Genomic DNA, 17,809 nt, shown 5'->3' with positions numbered 1-17,809 from the left:
CAGACTCTTGTGGGTCAGAGATGGTATGTGCGTCAGTGACTTTTTGTTCTCAATTAGCCACAAGATTTCTTTTCTCATTTGAGCTCTCCCTCATTAACCAACTTGCTGGAGTAATCTTTCCTCTTCTCACCTTTGTAATTACCATTGAGGCACAAAGGAGGCCATCATTAAGCTATTTGTTCATTTTTAAAGAAACACAAGCATACATTAAAACAACCACATTCTATGAAGAGCCAAAAATGGAAAGACGCCTTTCTGCCTTCATCAAACACCTTCTGTAACCATAATGAGGAGACAAAATGAGGGCCAGGGTTCATGACTCAAAACAGTGGGGTCTGAAAGTCCAAAGTCAATGGTCCATTTGCCTCAGAGCCAGAAGTCCTGGCCAAATGGATAGAGCCCAGATACTTTGCTCACCCAATCACACTGTGAGCTCCTCAGATCCCCCTTAGGCAAAAATGCACACACACAGACACACACAGGCCTCCCAAATATGCTGTTGTCTGATTCATCTATCACATTTATTGAGCACTTACTGTGCGCAGAGCACTGTACTAAGCACTTGTGAGAGTAAAATTACAGCGTTAGTGAATACGTTCTCTGCCCACAATGAGCTTACAGTCTAGCAGGATTAATCAGGAAGAGTTTGTGGAGGGGGCCTGAAGTAGAGAAGCAGCGTGGCTCAGTAGAAGGAGCCTGGGCTTCGAGTCAGAGGTCATGGGTTCGAATCCTGGCTCTACCACTTATCAGCTATGTGACTGTGGGCAAGTCACTGAACTTCTCTGTGCCTCAGTTACCTCATCTGTAAAATGGGGATTAACTGTGAGCCTCACGTGGGACAACCCGATTACCCTGTATCTACCCCAGCGCTTAGAACAGTGCTCTGCACATAGTAAGCACTTAACAACATTATTATTATTATTACCCAGATAAGCCAAAGTAGAGCTTTTTCATGACAATTACCCAGAGAATTTTCATGTAAAGACAGGTGCTCAGAGAAGCAGCATGGCCTAATGAATAGAGCATGGGCTTGGAGCCAGAAGAACCTCAGTTCTAATCCAAGTTCTGCCATTTTTCTGCTATGTGACCTTGCTCAAGTCACTTCACTTCTCTGTGCCTCAGTTACCTCATCTTTAAAATGGGAATTGAGACTGTGAGCTCCATGGGGGCCATGGACTGTGTCCAACCCGATTAGCATAGATCAACCCTGACACTTAGAACAGTGTCTGCCACATTAGTAAGCACATAACAAATACCATTAAAAAAAAAACAACAAAAGGTGCTGTATCATTCTCAATGCAATAGTTTGTTGGTCTCTTCATTCTCAAGAAGCCACCTTCTCCAAAATGTGTCCCTCATTGGCCTCAGCACAGAAGAGGCCCCAAGGCATATTAAGCTACATAACCCCGGTGATCTATGCCACAAAAAGCCTTCCTGTTTCATTGCTTCAGTAAGTCATGCCATACTGGGCCAGACAATTGTTCCAATCAGCCCAATGGCTGCAAGGATTCTTGGAGGAAACTTATGATGACTGCCTTCCTTAATATCCACACTTATAGCAATGTTCCTAACTTTCCCTTTCCTAGTTCATTACAAAATCTATCAGAGTGGTGGTTCCTTGAGAAGAAATCGCCATCTTGTCCTTCCCAAACTATTGACACCTCATCTTGTCATTTCCTGCCATCCAGGGCTCTCTGGAGCCAATTCACCCCTTAGGTCTCTTTGCCCCTTAGGTTTCAGCAAGGATGGACTCTAGAAGTTCTGGGCTTCTGTTTTTTCTTTCCCTAGTCAAAAAGCAATATCTAGACCAATGCATATGTTTTCTCCTTGAAGTTTGCAGCTGCACAAGAGCAATCAGAAAAGTTAGTCCTGAAAACTTGGTCCCCTTGATTACCAGCACCTAGCAGATGGTCCTAAATTCCAGGATTTTTCTCAGTCCTGGCTCCTTTTCCTGCTCTGGCAATACTGCATAACTTGCCTAATTCCCATCCACACCTGCACACCTGCAATGAGAATACTGGCTCCCTTTGCCCACAGTATGAGTTAGCACTGTTATCAACAGGGAGAGGGAAGAAGAAAAAGATCAGTTTTAAAATTTTTTAGTGAAATCAGGGAAGGCTCTGGTCATATTAGAGCCCCATATATTCCTATCAATTCCTAATTTCTCATTCATCTCCCCTTCGCCTCATCACTCATATAGATGTCTAATTCAACTCCTGGCCATTCTCTGGCCTCATGTCTACTCCCTTCTTCCTTTCTGTACCAGGCAGCTCTAGTTGTAAGCTGTCAGAACCTCTGGGCACCCCAGCTTTGGATTGATATACTCACGGCACTCGGAGCTTGGGAAACTTCTGAATGTCATTGTCAGACAAGTTCTGAAACAAAGCATAAACAGAACATGAGGACTCAGTGTAATTTACTTGCCTAAAGATTCATTCTTTCATTCATTCATATTTATTGAGCACTTACTGTGTGCAGAGCACTGTACTAAGCGCTTGGAAAGTACAATTCAGCAATGAAGAGAGACAATCTCTACCCATATCGACTTCATATTTCTTAGTATATGGTCTCCCTCAGATCTGAAATCCTAAGCAATTCTAGATGGCAAACAGTGTCAGGAGCAAAGGACTGTGGTAAATTTTTTATGCCTATAATGATTTCTGATTCCTGATACAATGAATTCATCTGAATAACAATAAATTAATGCTACCAAGTTTAATAGGATCATAGTTATTGGGGGGAGGGGAAGAGGAATATCTTACTCTGATGTCTGAGCCCCACTCTGACTTGTCATTTAACCTTTTCATCCTAATCCACCCAGATGGATCTACTGAGAGAAGATTCCTGACTTTCTGATTGTTTCTTGTCAATGGGGCACTTGTCCCCTTATCTAAGGTAAGTACGCAGTTAGGTGGAAAGAAATACAGATTTAGTAGGTGGCCTAGTGGAAGGAGCACCGGCCTGGGAATCAGGATACCTGGGCCCAATCTCTGCTCTGCCACTGGCCTACTTTATGACCTTGTGCAAGTCACTTAAACTATCTATGCCTCAGTTATCTCATTTATAAAATGGGAAGAAGATCCTTGACCTTCCACTTTTTAAAAATTTGAACCCCACTTAGGATAAGGACTGTGGCAGTTCTACTCCAGTGGTCGGTACAGTGTTTGGTGCCAGGTAAATGCTGAATAAATATTACTATTATTATTATTACTTTTAGGTTCTACATATTCCTTGTTTTACAGTTTGGGAGGCCTGGAAAAAGAAGACACCCAATTCTCCAGTCAGGGAAATGCTCCCCTCTCCCTACTTGTACAGCTGTATCAGCTGGAAGCTCGTCAGAGGTGCACTAACACATTGTTCTGTTCCAAACATTCCCCAGTGCGGCTCAGAAATAGTTTCATTTCAGCTAACCATCACTATGGGTCGTAGGTTGTGTTTCAGTACAGCTGAAAGTCAGTTTGGAGCTTGTCCTCAGCCTGCAGTCTTAGCTCCTCCCCAAAATACATACCTTGCTTTTCACTCATCTGTCTCAGACCCCTTATTCATGCCATTCCCCCTACCCAGAACTCCCTTGTGTATCATGTCTAACAGACACTAGCCCTGGCCCTGCCACTTGCCTGCTCTGTGACTGTAGGCAAATCTCTTATTCTCTCTGTTCCTGAGTTTTCTCATTTGCAAAATGGGGATAGAATTCTGAGATTCCCTCTCTCTTAGACTTGGAGCACTGTGTGAGACAGGGACTGTGTCTAATCTGATTGTCTTGTATTTACCTCAGTGCTTACCACAGTGCTTGGCATTGAATATTCATTCATTCATTCAGTCGTATTTATTGAGTACTCACTGTGTGCACAGCACTGAATTAAGCACTTGGGAGAGTACAGACAATAAACAGTCCCATTTCCTGCCCACACGAGCTTACAGTATAGATGTGGTGAGGCAGATATCAATATAAATAAATTACAGATATGTACATAAGTGCTCTGGGGCTGGGATGGGGCGAGAACAAAGGAAGCAAGTCAGGGCTATGCAGAAGGGAGTGGGAAAATAGGAAAGGGGGCCTTATCTGGGAAGGCCTCTTGGAGGAGATGTGTCTTCAACAAGGCCTTGAAGGAGGGGAGAATAATTATATGTCAGATCTGAGGAGGAAGGGATTTCCAGGCCAGAGGCAGGACATGGGCTTAGGGTCAGCAGCGAGATAGGCGAGATCGAGGCACAGTGAGAAGGTTAGTACTAGGGGGTCAAGTGTGCAGGCTGGGTTGTAGAAGGAGATAGGGAAGTGAGGTAGGAGTGGGCAAGGTGGTGGAGTGCTTTGAAGCCAATGGTGAGGGCTTTTTATTTAATGTGGAGGTGGATGGGCAACCACTGGAATTTTTTGAAAAGTGGGGTGACGTGTTCTGAACGTTTTTGTAGAAAAATGATCCAGACAGCAGAGTGAAGTATGGACTGGAGTGGGGAGAGACAGGAGGCTGGGAGGTCAGCGAGGAGGCTGGTGCAATAATCCAGCCCAGATAGGATGAGTGATTGTATTATTGTGGTAGTAATGTGAATGTAGAAGAAAGGATGGATTTAGTGATGGATTGAATATGTGGGTTGAATGAGAGAGAGGAGTCAAGGATAACACCAAGATTACAGACTTGTGAGACAGGAAGGATGGTGGTGCTGTCTACAGTGATGGGAAAAGTTAAGGGGTGACAGGGTTTGGGTGGGAATATAAGGAGTTCTGTTTTGGACATATTAAATTTGAGATAATGGGAGGATATCCAAGTAGAGGCATCTTGAAGGCAGGTGGAAATGCAAACCTGGAGAGAGGAAGAGAGTGCAGGGCTGGAGATGCAGATTTTGGTATCATCCACATAAAAGTGGTAGTTGAAACCATGGGAATGAATGAGCTCTCCAAAGGAGTGGGTGTAGTTGGAGAATAGAAGGGGACCCAGAAATGAACCTTGAGGGACTCCCCACAGTTAGGGGATGGGAGGCAGAGGAGAAGCCCGCGAAGGAGACTGAAAATGAACAGCCAGAGAGATAAGAGGAGAACCAGTAGAGGACAGAGAGAAGCCAAGGTACCATCATTATTATGGCTCCAGCTCTCCCCATTTTCAAAAGCCTCCTGAAACCCACATCCTCCAAGAAGCCTTCCATGATTAATTCTCACCATCCTATTTTGGGTCAACCCAATAACCTTAGCGTTCATGAAGCATTTTGTCCATCCTTAACACTTATGCTGTACCAATTAATGATTACCTTTGTGGTATTTGTCAACCCCTTAGTTTGTATCAAGCTTTAGTCTGTAAGCTCATTGTGGGCAGGGAATATGTCTATTTTATTATTATAATGTACTCTCCAAGTGCTTAGTAAAATGCTCTGCATACAATAAGGGCTCGATAAATACGATTGACTAACTGAAACCCTGTGATGTGTTGGGTTAGATTCAATACAAGCAATATAATTGAATCAGACACAGTCCCTGTTCCACATGGAGCTCACAGTATAAAGGAAAAGAAGAACAGATACTTAAACCTTATTTTACAGAAGAGGAAACTGTGCTACAGAGTAGTTAAGGGAGTAACTTAAAGTCACACAACAGGCAAGTGATAGAGTCAAGGTTAGGACCAGTTCTCCTGAATTCCAATCTTGTCCTCTTTCCACTAGGTCATATTGTTCTGTTAGAAGATAATCTATGGTGTTTTTTAATGGTATTTGTTAAGTGCTTATTGTGTGAAAAACACTGTTCTTAGCACTGGGGTAGATATAGGTTAATTAGGTTGGACACAGTTCATGTCCTGCGTGGGGCTCAAAGTCTAGGTAAGAGAGAGACTTTGTCTAAGTAAGAGGTTCTCCCTCTTACATGTATGCTGTTTATTCACTTATACATGTAGGTCATCTTCCATTTCTTTGTATTACCAATTAAATCCTTGTTTTTCTTGCTCCCACCACGTGCAAATACTTTGTGTCTGCTTCATTCTCCCGTTAAACTGTAAGCTACTTGAGGACAAGGGCTCTCCCCACTGTCCTGCCCCAAAACACCAGATTAATTCTTTTTCAGCTTAAGCCAAACTCCCCATGTCCCAGCTTTACACCCCTCTCCAGACCTCTGTTTAGTAGACAAGGGGGATTTTTATTACTCTTTCCCTCCTGCACCATTCATTCCAAAGGTTGTTGCAGGAATCAGGACTATATTTTCTGGAACCACTTAACTCATTTAATGAAAACAATCAGTGGTATTCATTGAGCGTTTCTTCTGTGCCAAGCACTGTACTAAGCACTTGGGAGAGTACAATAGAGGTAATCGATATGTTCTCTACCCTCAAGGAGGGCAGCTCTTGACCTTTTAGAGTTTCTTTCCCCTCAAGTTCCCTTAAGGTGGGGCTATCTCTTTCCTCCCCTACAGATTCTGCCCCAGTTAGAACAAATAGAGCTTAACACACTTGGCCTGCCACTCAAACAGCGGAAAGTGAAAAAAGTCACTGCTCATGAGCTTAGTTGAGGGCATTAGATCCAATGAGTGCTCAGTGAATACTACAGTTCTTCTACTACTATTATTTCCATCTTCCAACTCAACATTTTTAGTGGAAATTATAATGATAATAATAGTGTTTGCTAATTCCCATTCCTATATTTAGCACTGAGGTAGGTACAAGATTATCAGGTCAGACACAGTTCCTGTCCCACCAGGAACTCACGGTCTAAGAGGGAGAGAGAACGGGTATTTGATCCTCATTTTACGGAGGAGGAAACTGAGGGACGGAGAGGTTAAGTGACCTGCCTGCAGTCACAGAGAGGGCAAGCAGTAGATCTGGGATGAGGTGACCGGGATGTGGGGCTGCTGAGCATGAAGCAGATAGGAGCCCACAGAAATCTTTTCCAAACTGAGAGAGGATTTGGCCTCTTGAGGACCCCGGGTCAGGATGGGAAATGAGCAAGAGTGTCTGCATCACTAATTCATTCAATCGTATTTATTGAGCACTTACTGTGTGAAGAGAACTGTACAGGGCACTTGGGAAAAGACAGTACAACAATAAATGGTGACATTCCCTGCCCATAACGATCTCATAGTCTAGACTGGGGTAGGCAGACATGTTAGTAGTGGTATTTGTTACGTGATTTAGACAACAGGCCAGAATAGAGCTAGAGGGTGAAAGAGGGAAGTCTGCAGATACTACAGAGATGCTATCAAGAGAGCACACATGGTCTCAAATCTAATCTTACATAACTCCATGGAGATCCCTTATGGAGAAAGAGAGAGAGAGAGTCAGAGACAGAAAGCCACTGCCCTTGGAGACCTTGCAAGTTGGGTTGGCCAGCGAGAGCCCGGATGCGGGTGTGGGGTAGGGGTGGGGTAGATCAGCCGCTGCTGCACCAAATGAACGAAGATGGCGTCGCCACCACCATTATCATCAAGATGTCTGGGGAAAGGTAGCTGCCTTGTTGTTTTCTATTTTTTTCTTCCTCTTCTTCCTCCTAGCCCCACACTCTCTCCACCCTCTCCCTCCAGCCTTGGTCACGAGTAGCACCACTTTACTCCAATGGGAGGATGGTAGGGTGGGCAAAATGGAGAGAGTGGCCGCCTCTCTACCCTTCACTCAGGAGAAGGGGAAGGCCCTACAGCAGTTTTTGAGGGTGGAGGGTGGAAGGTGGGTAGGAGGGCCCTATAAGTCATGATTTATTTTAAGTATTTACTATTCCAGGCACTGTACCAAGCACTGGGGAAGATACAAGCTAATCAAGTTGGACCACAACTTGGAATTCATAATTAATCCCATTTTACAGATGAGCTGAGGTCCAGAGAAGTTAAGTGACTTGCCCAAGGTCACACAGCAGACAAGTAGCAGAGACAAGTGATTGATTCTGAAGATGCAGCGTGGGCTGTGCAGGGTCAGGTGTGCTGGTATATATATCCGATATTGGCAGCATAGTTGTGGACCACCTTGGGTAAGAAAATGCTTTTCCATGTTCAAGGCAAGTATGGGTGGCTGACCCGAGGGTGCAGGGAGACAAATTTTAGATATTTTACCCTTGCAGGTCTCTAGACGAAGCACCCCAGAGGATCGGGTGTAAGGACCCCGAAAGAAGAAGACAGATAAATCCTTTAGGGGAAAAAGCAGGGGCTTGTGAGGCAGAGGTCGTGAGTTCTAATCCCCGCTCTGCCAGTTGTCTGCTGTATGACCTTGGGCAAGTCACTTAACTTCTCTGTGCCTCAGTTACCTCAACTGTAAAATGGGGAATAAGACTGTGAGCTCTGTGTGGGACAACTTGATTACCTTGTATCTACCCCAGTGCTTAGAACAGTGCTTGGCACATAGTAAGTGCTTAACAAATACCATCATTATTATTATTCTGCTTCCCACAGGAACTTGTGTAGGCAGAAAATATCAGCAGGTTCCGGAGCAGTTTGGAGAAATCCATCTTAATGTATTACTTCAGGGAAAGTTAAGGATGGAGAGGGAAATGTTATGAGTGGAAAACTAGCAGTTCTCCCAGTGTTGCTCAATCCCTCCAGGAGGTTGGTGAATTGAGGTGTAAGGAGGTGTGAGGAATGGAAGCTCCTCCATTTCCAGCTGCCTCTGGCACACATAGCTTGGGACTCTCCCAACAGACTTTAGGGCTGAGCCCAGGCAAGCCCTGTCTCAAATTAAACCCTGCTACCATTCAATCATATTGATTAAGCTCTTACTGTGTGCAAAGCACTGTACCGAGGGCTTGCACTGTACTAAGCGCTTAACCAACTTACAAATTTAGCAAGTATGTGGAGATGAGTCATGGGGCTAACTGTGGACATTTCCCAGATAACACAGGGCTAAAATACATTTTGCATCCCTGTATTTGATGCCAAAATGACCAGGTCACCTACAATGTCTGTATAATTCAGGCCAAATATGTATTTCAGACTTAAATCAGTGAGATCATTTGCATTTGTAAGCAAAGAGTCCATCTGGAACAGTCAGATTCTTTCAGGCTCTGGGGAGAGTTTCTCAGACCGTGAGATTCGCAACTGCTGCAAGTGGAACATTTTATACCAGACGGGACAGCGTGATGGAGATCAAACGAGAAGATGAGAGCGGAGAGAAGACAAGGTGAGGTGCAACCTACACTATCAGATCAACAAGAGAACTGGCCCTGCTTGGGGAAGGTCTGATTAGACCGAATTGGGGTTTGTGTGGGTTTTGGGGAAGTTAATGGCAAAGTTGCTTCCATGAGTCCCCCAAGCTGCCTCCTCCTGGGCACTGAAGACACTGGGCTCCATTTTGTCTCTTGTCCGCAAAACTTAATCCGAGCTGAAGTATCCTGTTGGATCAGTCGGTGGCATTTATTTCCTGAATGTTAAGTAGGTGCAGTTCTTGGGAGAGCATAACAGAAGTAAGGAGCTTCCGCTCTGCCCTCAAGGAGCTTTCAGTCTAATGGAGTTATTCTGGCAGGTTTCGTATTTGTCAGTAAATAAATCACACCGGCTATGCTCCGTAGACTGCAGAGCCGGGCAGGATTCTTTAAAAGTAAGCAATTGGCTCCTTAGGGATCCAGTCTCTGGAATTCACATATTGGCCCGCATTGCACTAAAGGCATACTGCTCAGTGCTCAATAAAATAAATACATAAAAACATACATATATACACATACACATAAATCCCTCGCTATTCTGAAAGCTTGTTGTGGGCAAGGAGTATGTTCCATAACTCTGTTATATTGTATTTTCCCAAGTACTTAGTACAGTGCTCTGCACACGAGAAATGTTCAATATATATGATTGAATGATTAATTAACTGTAGCATAATGTTTTCAACTTACAAATCACAAAGTCAAAATCGAAGCCATCAGCAGCAGCAGTATCCCAAGCAGTGCTTAGAGCAGTGTCTGGCGCATAGTAAGCGCTTACCATTTATCACCATTATTATTATTATTATTACTAATAAGGAACAGATTTTTTTCCATAAAGTGCTTACCAAAAACCTCTCTCCGTCAATGTGGAACTTTCTGACCGCTTTCTCACAGTCTTTGAAGTTCAGCTGAAAACACAAAAGAAAGAAGCTTCCATTAGGGTACATTGGCCCTCTCCTTGCTTGACTGGTGATTTCTGAGGATAATGTGGTTTTGGGCCTCCTTTTCACACACCCCCAAACTCCCCCCACACACACCTATTTCTCACCAACTGCATTCCTCAGTTCACTATCTCTCCTATGTATTCTAAAACAGATGCACGTCAGTTTGGGCCGTGGCATCCAGGAATAAAACATGCCGAAGTCATATGCTAATGTGGTAATGTTGCTAAATTATTTCTACATTAATAACTAAACTTCAATTATATTGAATTCATCTTTTCTTGGTTATTTTTTGACTGATTCTTAGCAATATCTGAAAATGATGATTTGTGAAAAAAAAATCAGTCTTGAACACATATATCCCCTACATGTCTTGGAAAGAAATTGCAGTCACTAACTACCCACTTCTTCCCTTTATAAAGAAAATCGAGGTGCTCTTAAATGCTTAGAAAAGCATTTTAGATGAATGGGCCTACAACTGAGTCTGTAGGGAGGGAGTAAGCTGTGGAGATTGGAATATGGGAAGTCGAGATTTCTTTATACATTTTGCTCCAGCAGATTCCCAACCACCATCTCCTGGGAAAGAAGCTTGTCAGATACATGAATGTTCAGTCTCTCTTCCAGGTGAACAGTTAATTGATCCTCTCCTAGACATTTGGAAACCTAGATTTGTGTGGAGACAACTCTGAGGATGGGTCATGCAAGATATTTCAACAGGAAATGCCACTTCTCCTTCAGAACCTTCCAGATCTGTTCCCACCCACCCCTTACTCATCTGTGGAACAGCCTAGCCCAGAAAGATGGGCCTTTCTTTTCTCCTTGGCAATTTCCAGGGAAAGAGGTTCCACAGCCTCTCCATGTTTCCCTTCCCTGCAGCCACTCCCCTGACTATCAGAAAGAGTTCCCAATAGCAGGTCCATCTTCTTAGGGGATAACCTCTGGAGCTAATGGGCTTTCACTAGTGGCCTGACTCTTTGCCGTCTTTGCCCAGTGAGATTTTTGGCAACTGACACTCGGCAGATTCAAACCAAGCTCTTAAACCTTCAGAAACCTCCGTGTCCATTTTCTATTTATTTGCCATTAGCGGAGATAAAATACAGATGGTCTTCATCTTCTGTAAAAATGCACGTAATGCATTTGACGACAAGTGTTGTCTCCTCTTATCTTTTCTACCTTAGATTAAATAATCACTAATTCATTTCATCTTTTTCTTCTCAGTCTCCTTCTGTTGCATCCTTTTTCTCTCCATGTCTTTTGGGATTGGAAGTACTTCTCTCCATTCCCTCCATTTCTTTCCATTTAGAGTCATTCTCATTTTGTCTTCATTTTGTCGTCTTTTACTTCCTCTTCCTTCAACTTGAATTTAAGGTGTTTTACTTGACTTTGATTTTAGCCATTAAAAAATCTACATTGATTCAGTGTTCATTCCATTGACATGTCTATAACATTTTAGTTGCTTTAAAAAATAACTTTTGCTGTGATAGACCTTTGATTTCATCTCTAAATCCATCTTCTCTAATTGTATTTATTCTAGTTCTCCAACTACCTACCTAAGGTATCTCATTTCTGTGGCTGTTATCCTGCATCTGTATTCATTTTCTCATTTTCATTTTATCACTTTATCATTACTTTACCCCAAATCATGTGTTATCATGCCAACTAGATATCCTCCTACCTGTAACTAATCTTTAAAAATAATTTACAAAATATTGTGCACCATCTTTTTAAATGGTATTTAAAGCACTAACTATGTTACAGGCACTGTACTAAGCCCTGGAGTAGATATGAGGTAATCAGGTTGGACACAGTTCTTCATTCAGTCATAGTTATTAAGTGCTTACTGAGTGCAGAGCACTGTACTAAGCACTTGGAAAAGTACAATACAACAATAGAAAGTGCTTTCCCTGCCCACGACAAGCTCACTGTCTCATGTCCCATATAGGCCTCACCGCCTCAATCCCTATTTTACAGATGAGCTGACTGAGGCACAAACAAGTTAAATGACTTGCCCAAGGTCACATAGCAGACGAATGATAGAGCCAGGATTAGGACCCAGGTCTGCTTGTTCTCAGACCCATGCTCTTTACGCGAGGCCAGGCCGATCCATTCTAAATGCTAAATACTCAGTATTTTCAAGAAGAAAAGCGAAGAAACTGAAATGAAAAGTCCAGAGTGTGGTCTGTCTTGTCCCTGCACCTCTCTACAATGGCTCCCACCTTTACCCTGGTTGTTCCAATCCTGACTCATAATGTTTATTTCTTCACTTTTTATTCTTTTTTCAAATGAAGAGAAGGGATGTTGCCTAAGACCGGGGATAAGGAAGTTGTCTGGGGCTGTCAAAGCCTATAGTCACTGACGTTTCTCCTGGGAATCTTTGAGGTAGAGGTGAATTCACTGGATTCAACCCATTTTCCCTCTGATCCTGATGCTTTTAGGTGAGGGAGGTGGGGGGGCGGGCGGGGCACACTGGACTGTGGAATCCACCAACACTGAGATAGACCCAGGATTCATTCAGTCATAATTAGTGAGAGCTTACTATGTGCAGAGCACTGTACTAAGCACTTGGGAAAGTAAAATAGAACAATAAACAGACCCAGGGTTCAGATGTGAGTCCTTGCCCTACTCTCCTTATTGACACAAGCATTTAGCAATCCCAACAGACTTTGTCTAGAGAGGAACACGGTCCCTGGAGTCCCTGCACACTGCGTCTCAACTTTGAAATGAACGTTTTTGTGTTTCGTGTCTTTAGGCCTTTAGAATTTCAACTAATTCTTCCCTGTCACACAGGGCTAAGGAAACTTCACTGTAATCTTAACAAAGAGAAAGAATCAAAAATGACACCCTGAACAATAAATGAGAACACCATTTTTCCGAGTCTGTCACTCAACCCTTGCAAGAAATGCCTTGGGGAAGAGCCCCACTACCAAAGTAATCTACGGAACCCAACCGGGCTTGTTTCTGTTTCTTGATTATCCTGCCTGGTCTAAAACAGTAAATCCAGTTTGATGAAACGTCCTAGTCATCGTGCAAAACCACATGGAGCAAAAGCGGGGAGACACTCACCTTCTTAAAATACTCAGCGAGGTCTTCAGGGTCCCAGCCCAGCACCTCTGTCCGAAAGGGAATGTTCCGTAAAGCCATTTCGGTTTTTGTTTGCAGAGCAGAGGGAAAATCATTCACAGATCAGCAGAACATCCTTGAGCTGGGCTGCTAAACCCAAGTTTGAGGAGAGAGGTGCTTTCTCATCCGGTGAAGACTTACACTGCTTTCATTAAAATTTTCTACCTTAATGTTATCCTGCAGCGGTATCCCAGAAAGCAACTGCTTCCTCTACGTGCAAATATGGTCTCTTCTCAGAAAACTACTCAGCTAGTTTCCTTTACCACTTCCTCTGCTCAAGTCTAAATAAGTAAACAAGGAAGCTCGATTCTATGAGTTTGAATTATAGAGCACAGCTTCCTAATTTTCACTGGTGATTCTTGCACATCCCAATCCTATGTGGATCATGAATTCTGTTCAGTTAATTTTGATAATAATTAAATTATAATATAATAATTCTAATAGGTAAGCAGCATGGCCTAGTGGATAGAGCACCAGCCTGGGAGTCAGAAGGACCTGGATTCTAATCCTGACTCTGCTACTTGTCTACAGTGTAACCTTGGGCAAGGCACTTAGTTTCTCTGGGCCTCAGTTACTTCATCTGTAAAATGGGGATAAAGAATTTGAGCCTATGTAGGATAGAGATGGTGTCCACCTTGATTTTCTTCTATCTACCCCAGTCCTTGGTGTAGTGCCTGGAACGTAGTAAGAGCTTGCCAAATACCATTAAAATATGAAAAAGTAAGTAGCCCTCATGTCCACAGCACTGCTTTAAGTCCAGAAGATATTGCAGAGAAGCTAAAAGGCATGATTGGTGCCCTTCGGGGATTCACAATCTCATGGCACAAGATAAAAATCCAACAAGTATTTAGAATTACAATCAAATTAAACTTCCACAGGTTGGAGCATATTTGATAATTGCTGAGAAGGGCACAGAGGATGACCAAACAGTCTACATTCTTCAATCTGAATAGGTGCATTTATCAAATATGTTCTATCCTGTGGAGGTTTAATTTGATTGTAATTCTAAATACTTGTTGGATTTTTATCCTGTGCCATGAGATTGTGATGTTTTTCCCCAATTTGAATCAGTTGTATAGCTATGCAAATAGATATGGATAGGTGTCTCCTGTGGAGATTGAATTTTGATTATAATTCTAAATAATTTTTAAACAAAGCCCAGGCACATGTGCACATTCACCTGTATTTACAGACACCTATCCATATCTAATTGCACACCCATACAACTGATTCAAGTTGGGGAAAAACAGAGGGACCAAACAAATATCTATTTTGATAATTACTTTTCAAAATTGGATGACTTCCCTTTTTGGGACTAATTTGTTTCCTTGAGGTTTTTTATTTATTAAGAGGAGCAATTTAGCCCCATTAATTTGCACTTTCTTTCATACATATTTATAAGCATCAGAAGAGATTCCTTTACAATCCCTGTCCATTCTATTCTCCTGCACCAGATTCTCCATTTGTAGTGGAAGCCTCTTCCATTTTTCCTTTGGCTTCTAACCTAGTTCCAACAGGTTGCTTCTCCAGTCTGCCCCTCTCTGTATTCTGAAACCTCACTGTGACTCAACAACAAATGAAATCTGACCTGCCTGGCAGACAAGGGTTGTGACATCCCTGCATTTAATGTTCCCCCTGAAGAGATGGCACAAAAACTGTGATAGATTAATCTGTGTAGCAGCAATGTTTTAGCTTCATGTCTCTCTTAGGGCTAAAGGAAGGAGTGATAAATCTCATCTTTGAAAGAAATCAACATGGACATTAGTTTGTACCTAAAAATGCATATTAGGATTAAATTTGGAAGTAGCCCCAAATAGGGAAACTACGTAATGAATTCACTTGGATGTTTGATTCAAATCTGTTCCTGCACAAAATGAAGGGGCATATAATCAGCTCAAGCAATTCTCCTTTTTCCCAATAGTTTTTTGTCCTGAATTATTCAGATAACTAAGTCCCTCAGATTTCCATTTCATTTTGCCTATTCAAATACAGTCTAAACAGACCAGTACCTCAGCCTAGCTTTCCAAAGCCAAAATAAAATTTGGTCCAGAGTCAGGGCTTCACTTTGCATTCTGTTCCTTTAAATAATTGCCTTATCGTTATCTAATGTGTTTGAAAATTACCTTTAACTTTCTCACTTCTTACAAATATTTCCTCCTATATGGCCACATTTATTTTCTGATCATGGTTGTTTTCATGTCCCCAAATTGACAGATTAGTATGGAGGATCAGTTTCTTCCCTCAAGCTAATAATGATAATAATAATATAATAATAATGGTGGTATTATTTAAGCACTATGTTCCAAGTCCTGTGTTAGATACAAGATAAGCAGGTCAGACACAGTTTCTGTCCCACCTGGGGCTCACAGTCTGAGAATGGGTATTTATTTGGTCCCCATTTATCAGATGCGGAAATGGAGGCACAGAGTTTAGTGACTTACCCAAGGTGACGCAACAGGGCAGTAGCAGAGCTGGCATTAGAACCCAGGCCCTCTGATTCCCAGCCCCATTCTCTTTTTACTGGACCTTAAGAATACCTTAATCTTGGGGTTGGAAATTACAAGGAATTCATGGCCAAGAGATTTTCTGCACAGTGTATTATGTAATATGATAAGGCAAGGCAATTGTGTTCCTGGAATTTGCTTGCTTCAAGGGTGTCTGTCTCTACCGTTTCTTTCCTTCCAAAGTTAAAGGATGTTGCATCAGAGAGTCTATAATGGCTCAGAATATGCCAGATCAGAATGGCAGATGGTGGGGAGGAGGGCCAAAGGCAGAATCAATCAATGGTGTTTATTGTGCTTACTATGTGCAGAGCAATGTACTAAGTGCTCAAGAGAGTACAGTACAATAGAGTTAGCAGATGCATTCCCTTTCCACAATGAGCTGAGTATAGAAACAGCAAAATACTGGTACTTGCATTTGTAGCAGAGAGTTCCACCACCTCTCCTCAGGTTGCGAGCTCTTGGTCCACAAAACTGCCTAATGGGTTAAACATGGTCAACTGGTTATCAGATGGACAGAACAAACGCTCCCAAAATTCTAATTATGGAGCTGAGAGTGAGAATGATTTCCACTCAAATGTAAACTTTTGTCAGGTAAGCAGAAGCTCTTACATATCACTGATTATTATTATTGTTGTTGTTATTGATATTAATTATTATTATACTTGTTAAGCTCTTACTACATGTCAAACTCTATTGTAAGCCCTGGGTTAGATTCAAGTTAATCAGCTTGGACACAATCTTTGTTTCACATGAGGTTCACAGTCTAAAAAATAGGGAGAAAAGGCATTATTTTACAGATGTGGAAATTGAGGCTCAGAGAAGTTATGTAATTTGCCCAAGGCCACAGCAGGCCACTGGTAGAGCTGGGATTAGAACCAGGTCTGTGCTCTTTCCACAAAGCTACCCTGATCCTTATCGATCGATTCATTACCATGCTAGAGAAATCATATAAGCACCCTCAACCCCTCCCATCCCAGACAGCAAGGAGAGGAAATCCCCTCTTTGGGATTGCATGGTCAAAAGGAAAGCATAAGCAATTAGCTCTATATGAAACATCAAGGAGCAATATTTTCCATCTCCTCAGGGCAATTGGTTTCATTCATTATTTCATTGGCTGGTGCAATGGCTGAGGGTAGGGAGAGGAAGTGCTTATTTGTATTTTCCGTCAAAACATCAATTCCTGCTTAGCCCATCTGTGACTTCAATTATTTCTCCCTCAGCAACATCTCTGCCCAAAGACCCTCCATAGATCATTTCAGAAGAAACTTTGGACTGGGAGAAGGGCCAGGCAAAATGGAAAAGAGTCAGTGAAGTAGGGGAGATCCTGAAGGAGACTCCTAGCCCAGGACAAGATGGGCCAGAGGATGCTGGGCCTCACAGACCGCTGCTAGCAGAACTGTTAGGTCAGTGGAGTTTGGAAGGTTCTGGGCATCCTTCCCCATGCTATGCAACTCATATAGACCTAACAGAGATGCAATGGCACTAGAAGGATGACACTTACCCAACACTCGCATCTGCTTCTTGTTGGTTTTGGCCACAGTCACGTGTACCAGCCCAGCTGGAGAAGAGGGGACTGTACCGACCTGGACTTTCAAAGTTGATCAATGATTGGATTGCTTGACGATTGATAAAAGACGACAAGTTGTTGGAGCAATGCTTCACAATCAGGAAGTGGGCCCCAGGGATTTAGGATTCCAGGACCTAAACTGCGGTCCCTCCCAACCAACTGAAGTGTTGGGGGCTGGAGGTGCAGGGGGCACTGAAATCAGAGATCTTGTTCATGTCAGATCTCCTAAGGTGGAGCCCAGAACACTGCTCCAATTGAAGCTCTTCACCAGAGCAGAGGGAATTGTTAACCAAGTCAAGGTGAAAGTCTAAAATGATAAAATGGGACAATTGATTGCTGGCTTTCAGGTAGTTTTTGACTTGTTTATCCTTGAACTGAGACACTGAATGGGTGCACAGTGAATCTTGGAAACATTACTATACAAATAACAAGGTTTTGCAAAAGTTTTCTGAAGATGACCATGGCCTCTAGACTTTGAGCTCTTTGCAGGCAGGGAATGTTTCTGTTTGTTATTGCATTGTACTCTCCCAAGCACTTAGTGTAGGGGATAGAGCCCGGGTCTGGGAATCAGAAGGTCTTGTGTTCTA

The 17,809-nt window shown here is 42.8% G+C and overlaps 1 protein-coding gene across 2 annotated transcripts in view; it reads right to left on the bottom strand.

The window, feature by feature from the left end:
* Window positions 1-17,404, bottom strand: part of LCP2 (lymphocyte cytosolic protein 2) — a 60,007-nt gene extending 42,603 nt beyond the window's left edge. The window contains exons 1-4 of one of the 2 annotated variants that reach the window (XM_029051754.2): window positions 17,157-17,404; window positions 13,095-13,141; window positions 9,936-9,998; window positions 2,329-2,375 (exon numbers count right to left, since the gene is read on the bottom strand). In XM_029051754.2, the coding sequence (XP_028907587.1) occupies window positions 2,329-2,375; window positions 9,936-9,998; window positions 13,095-13,141; window positions 17,157-17,169 (170 nt within the window). In that variant the 5' untranslated portion in view covers window positions 17,170-17,404. Of the gene's footprint in view, window positions 1-2,328; window positions 2,376-9,935; window positions 9,999-13,094; window positions 13,400-17,156 lie in introns of those variants that run through there. The other variant, XM_007673342.4, reaches the window with a different exon arrangement.
* Window positions 17,405-17,809: the final 405 nt, after the last annotated feature.

This window comes from Ornithorhynchus anatinus, chromosome X1, assembly GCF_004115215.2.
Source record: "Ornithorhynchus anatinus isolate Pmale09 chromosome X1, mOrnAna1.pri.v4, whole genome shotgun sequence".
Classification (NCBI taxonomy): Eukaryota; Metazoa; Chordata; class Mammalia; order Monotremata; family Ornithorhynchidae; genus Ornithorhynchus; species Ornithorhynchus anatinus.
Note: the sequence above shows the minus strand (reverse complement) of the source record. Positions and strands in the feature narration are given on the sequence as shown.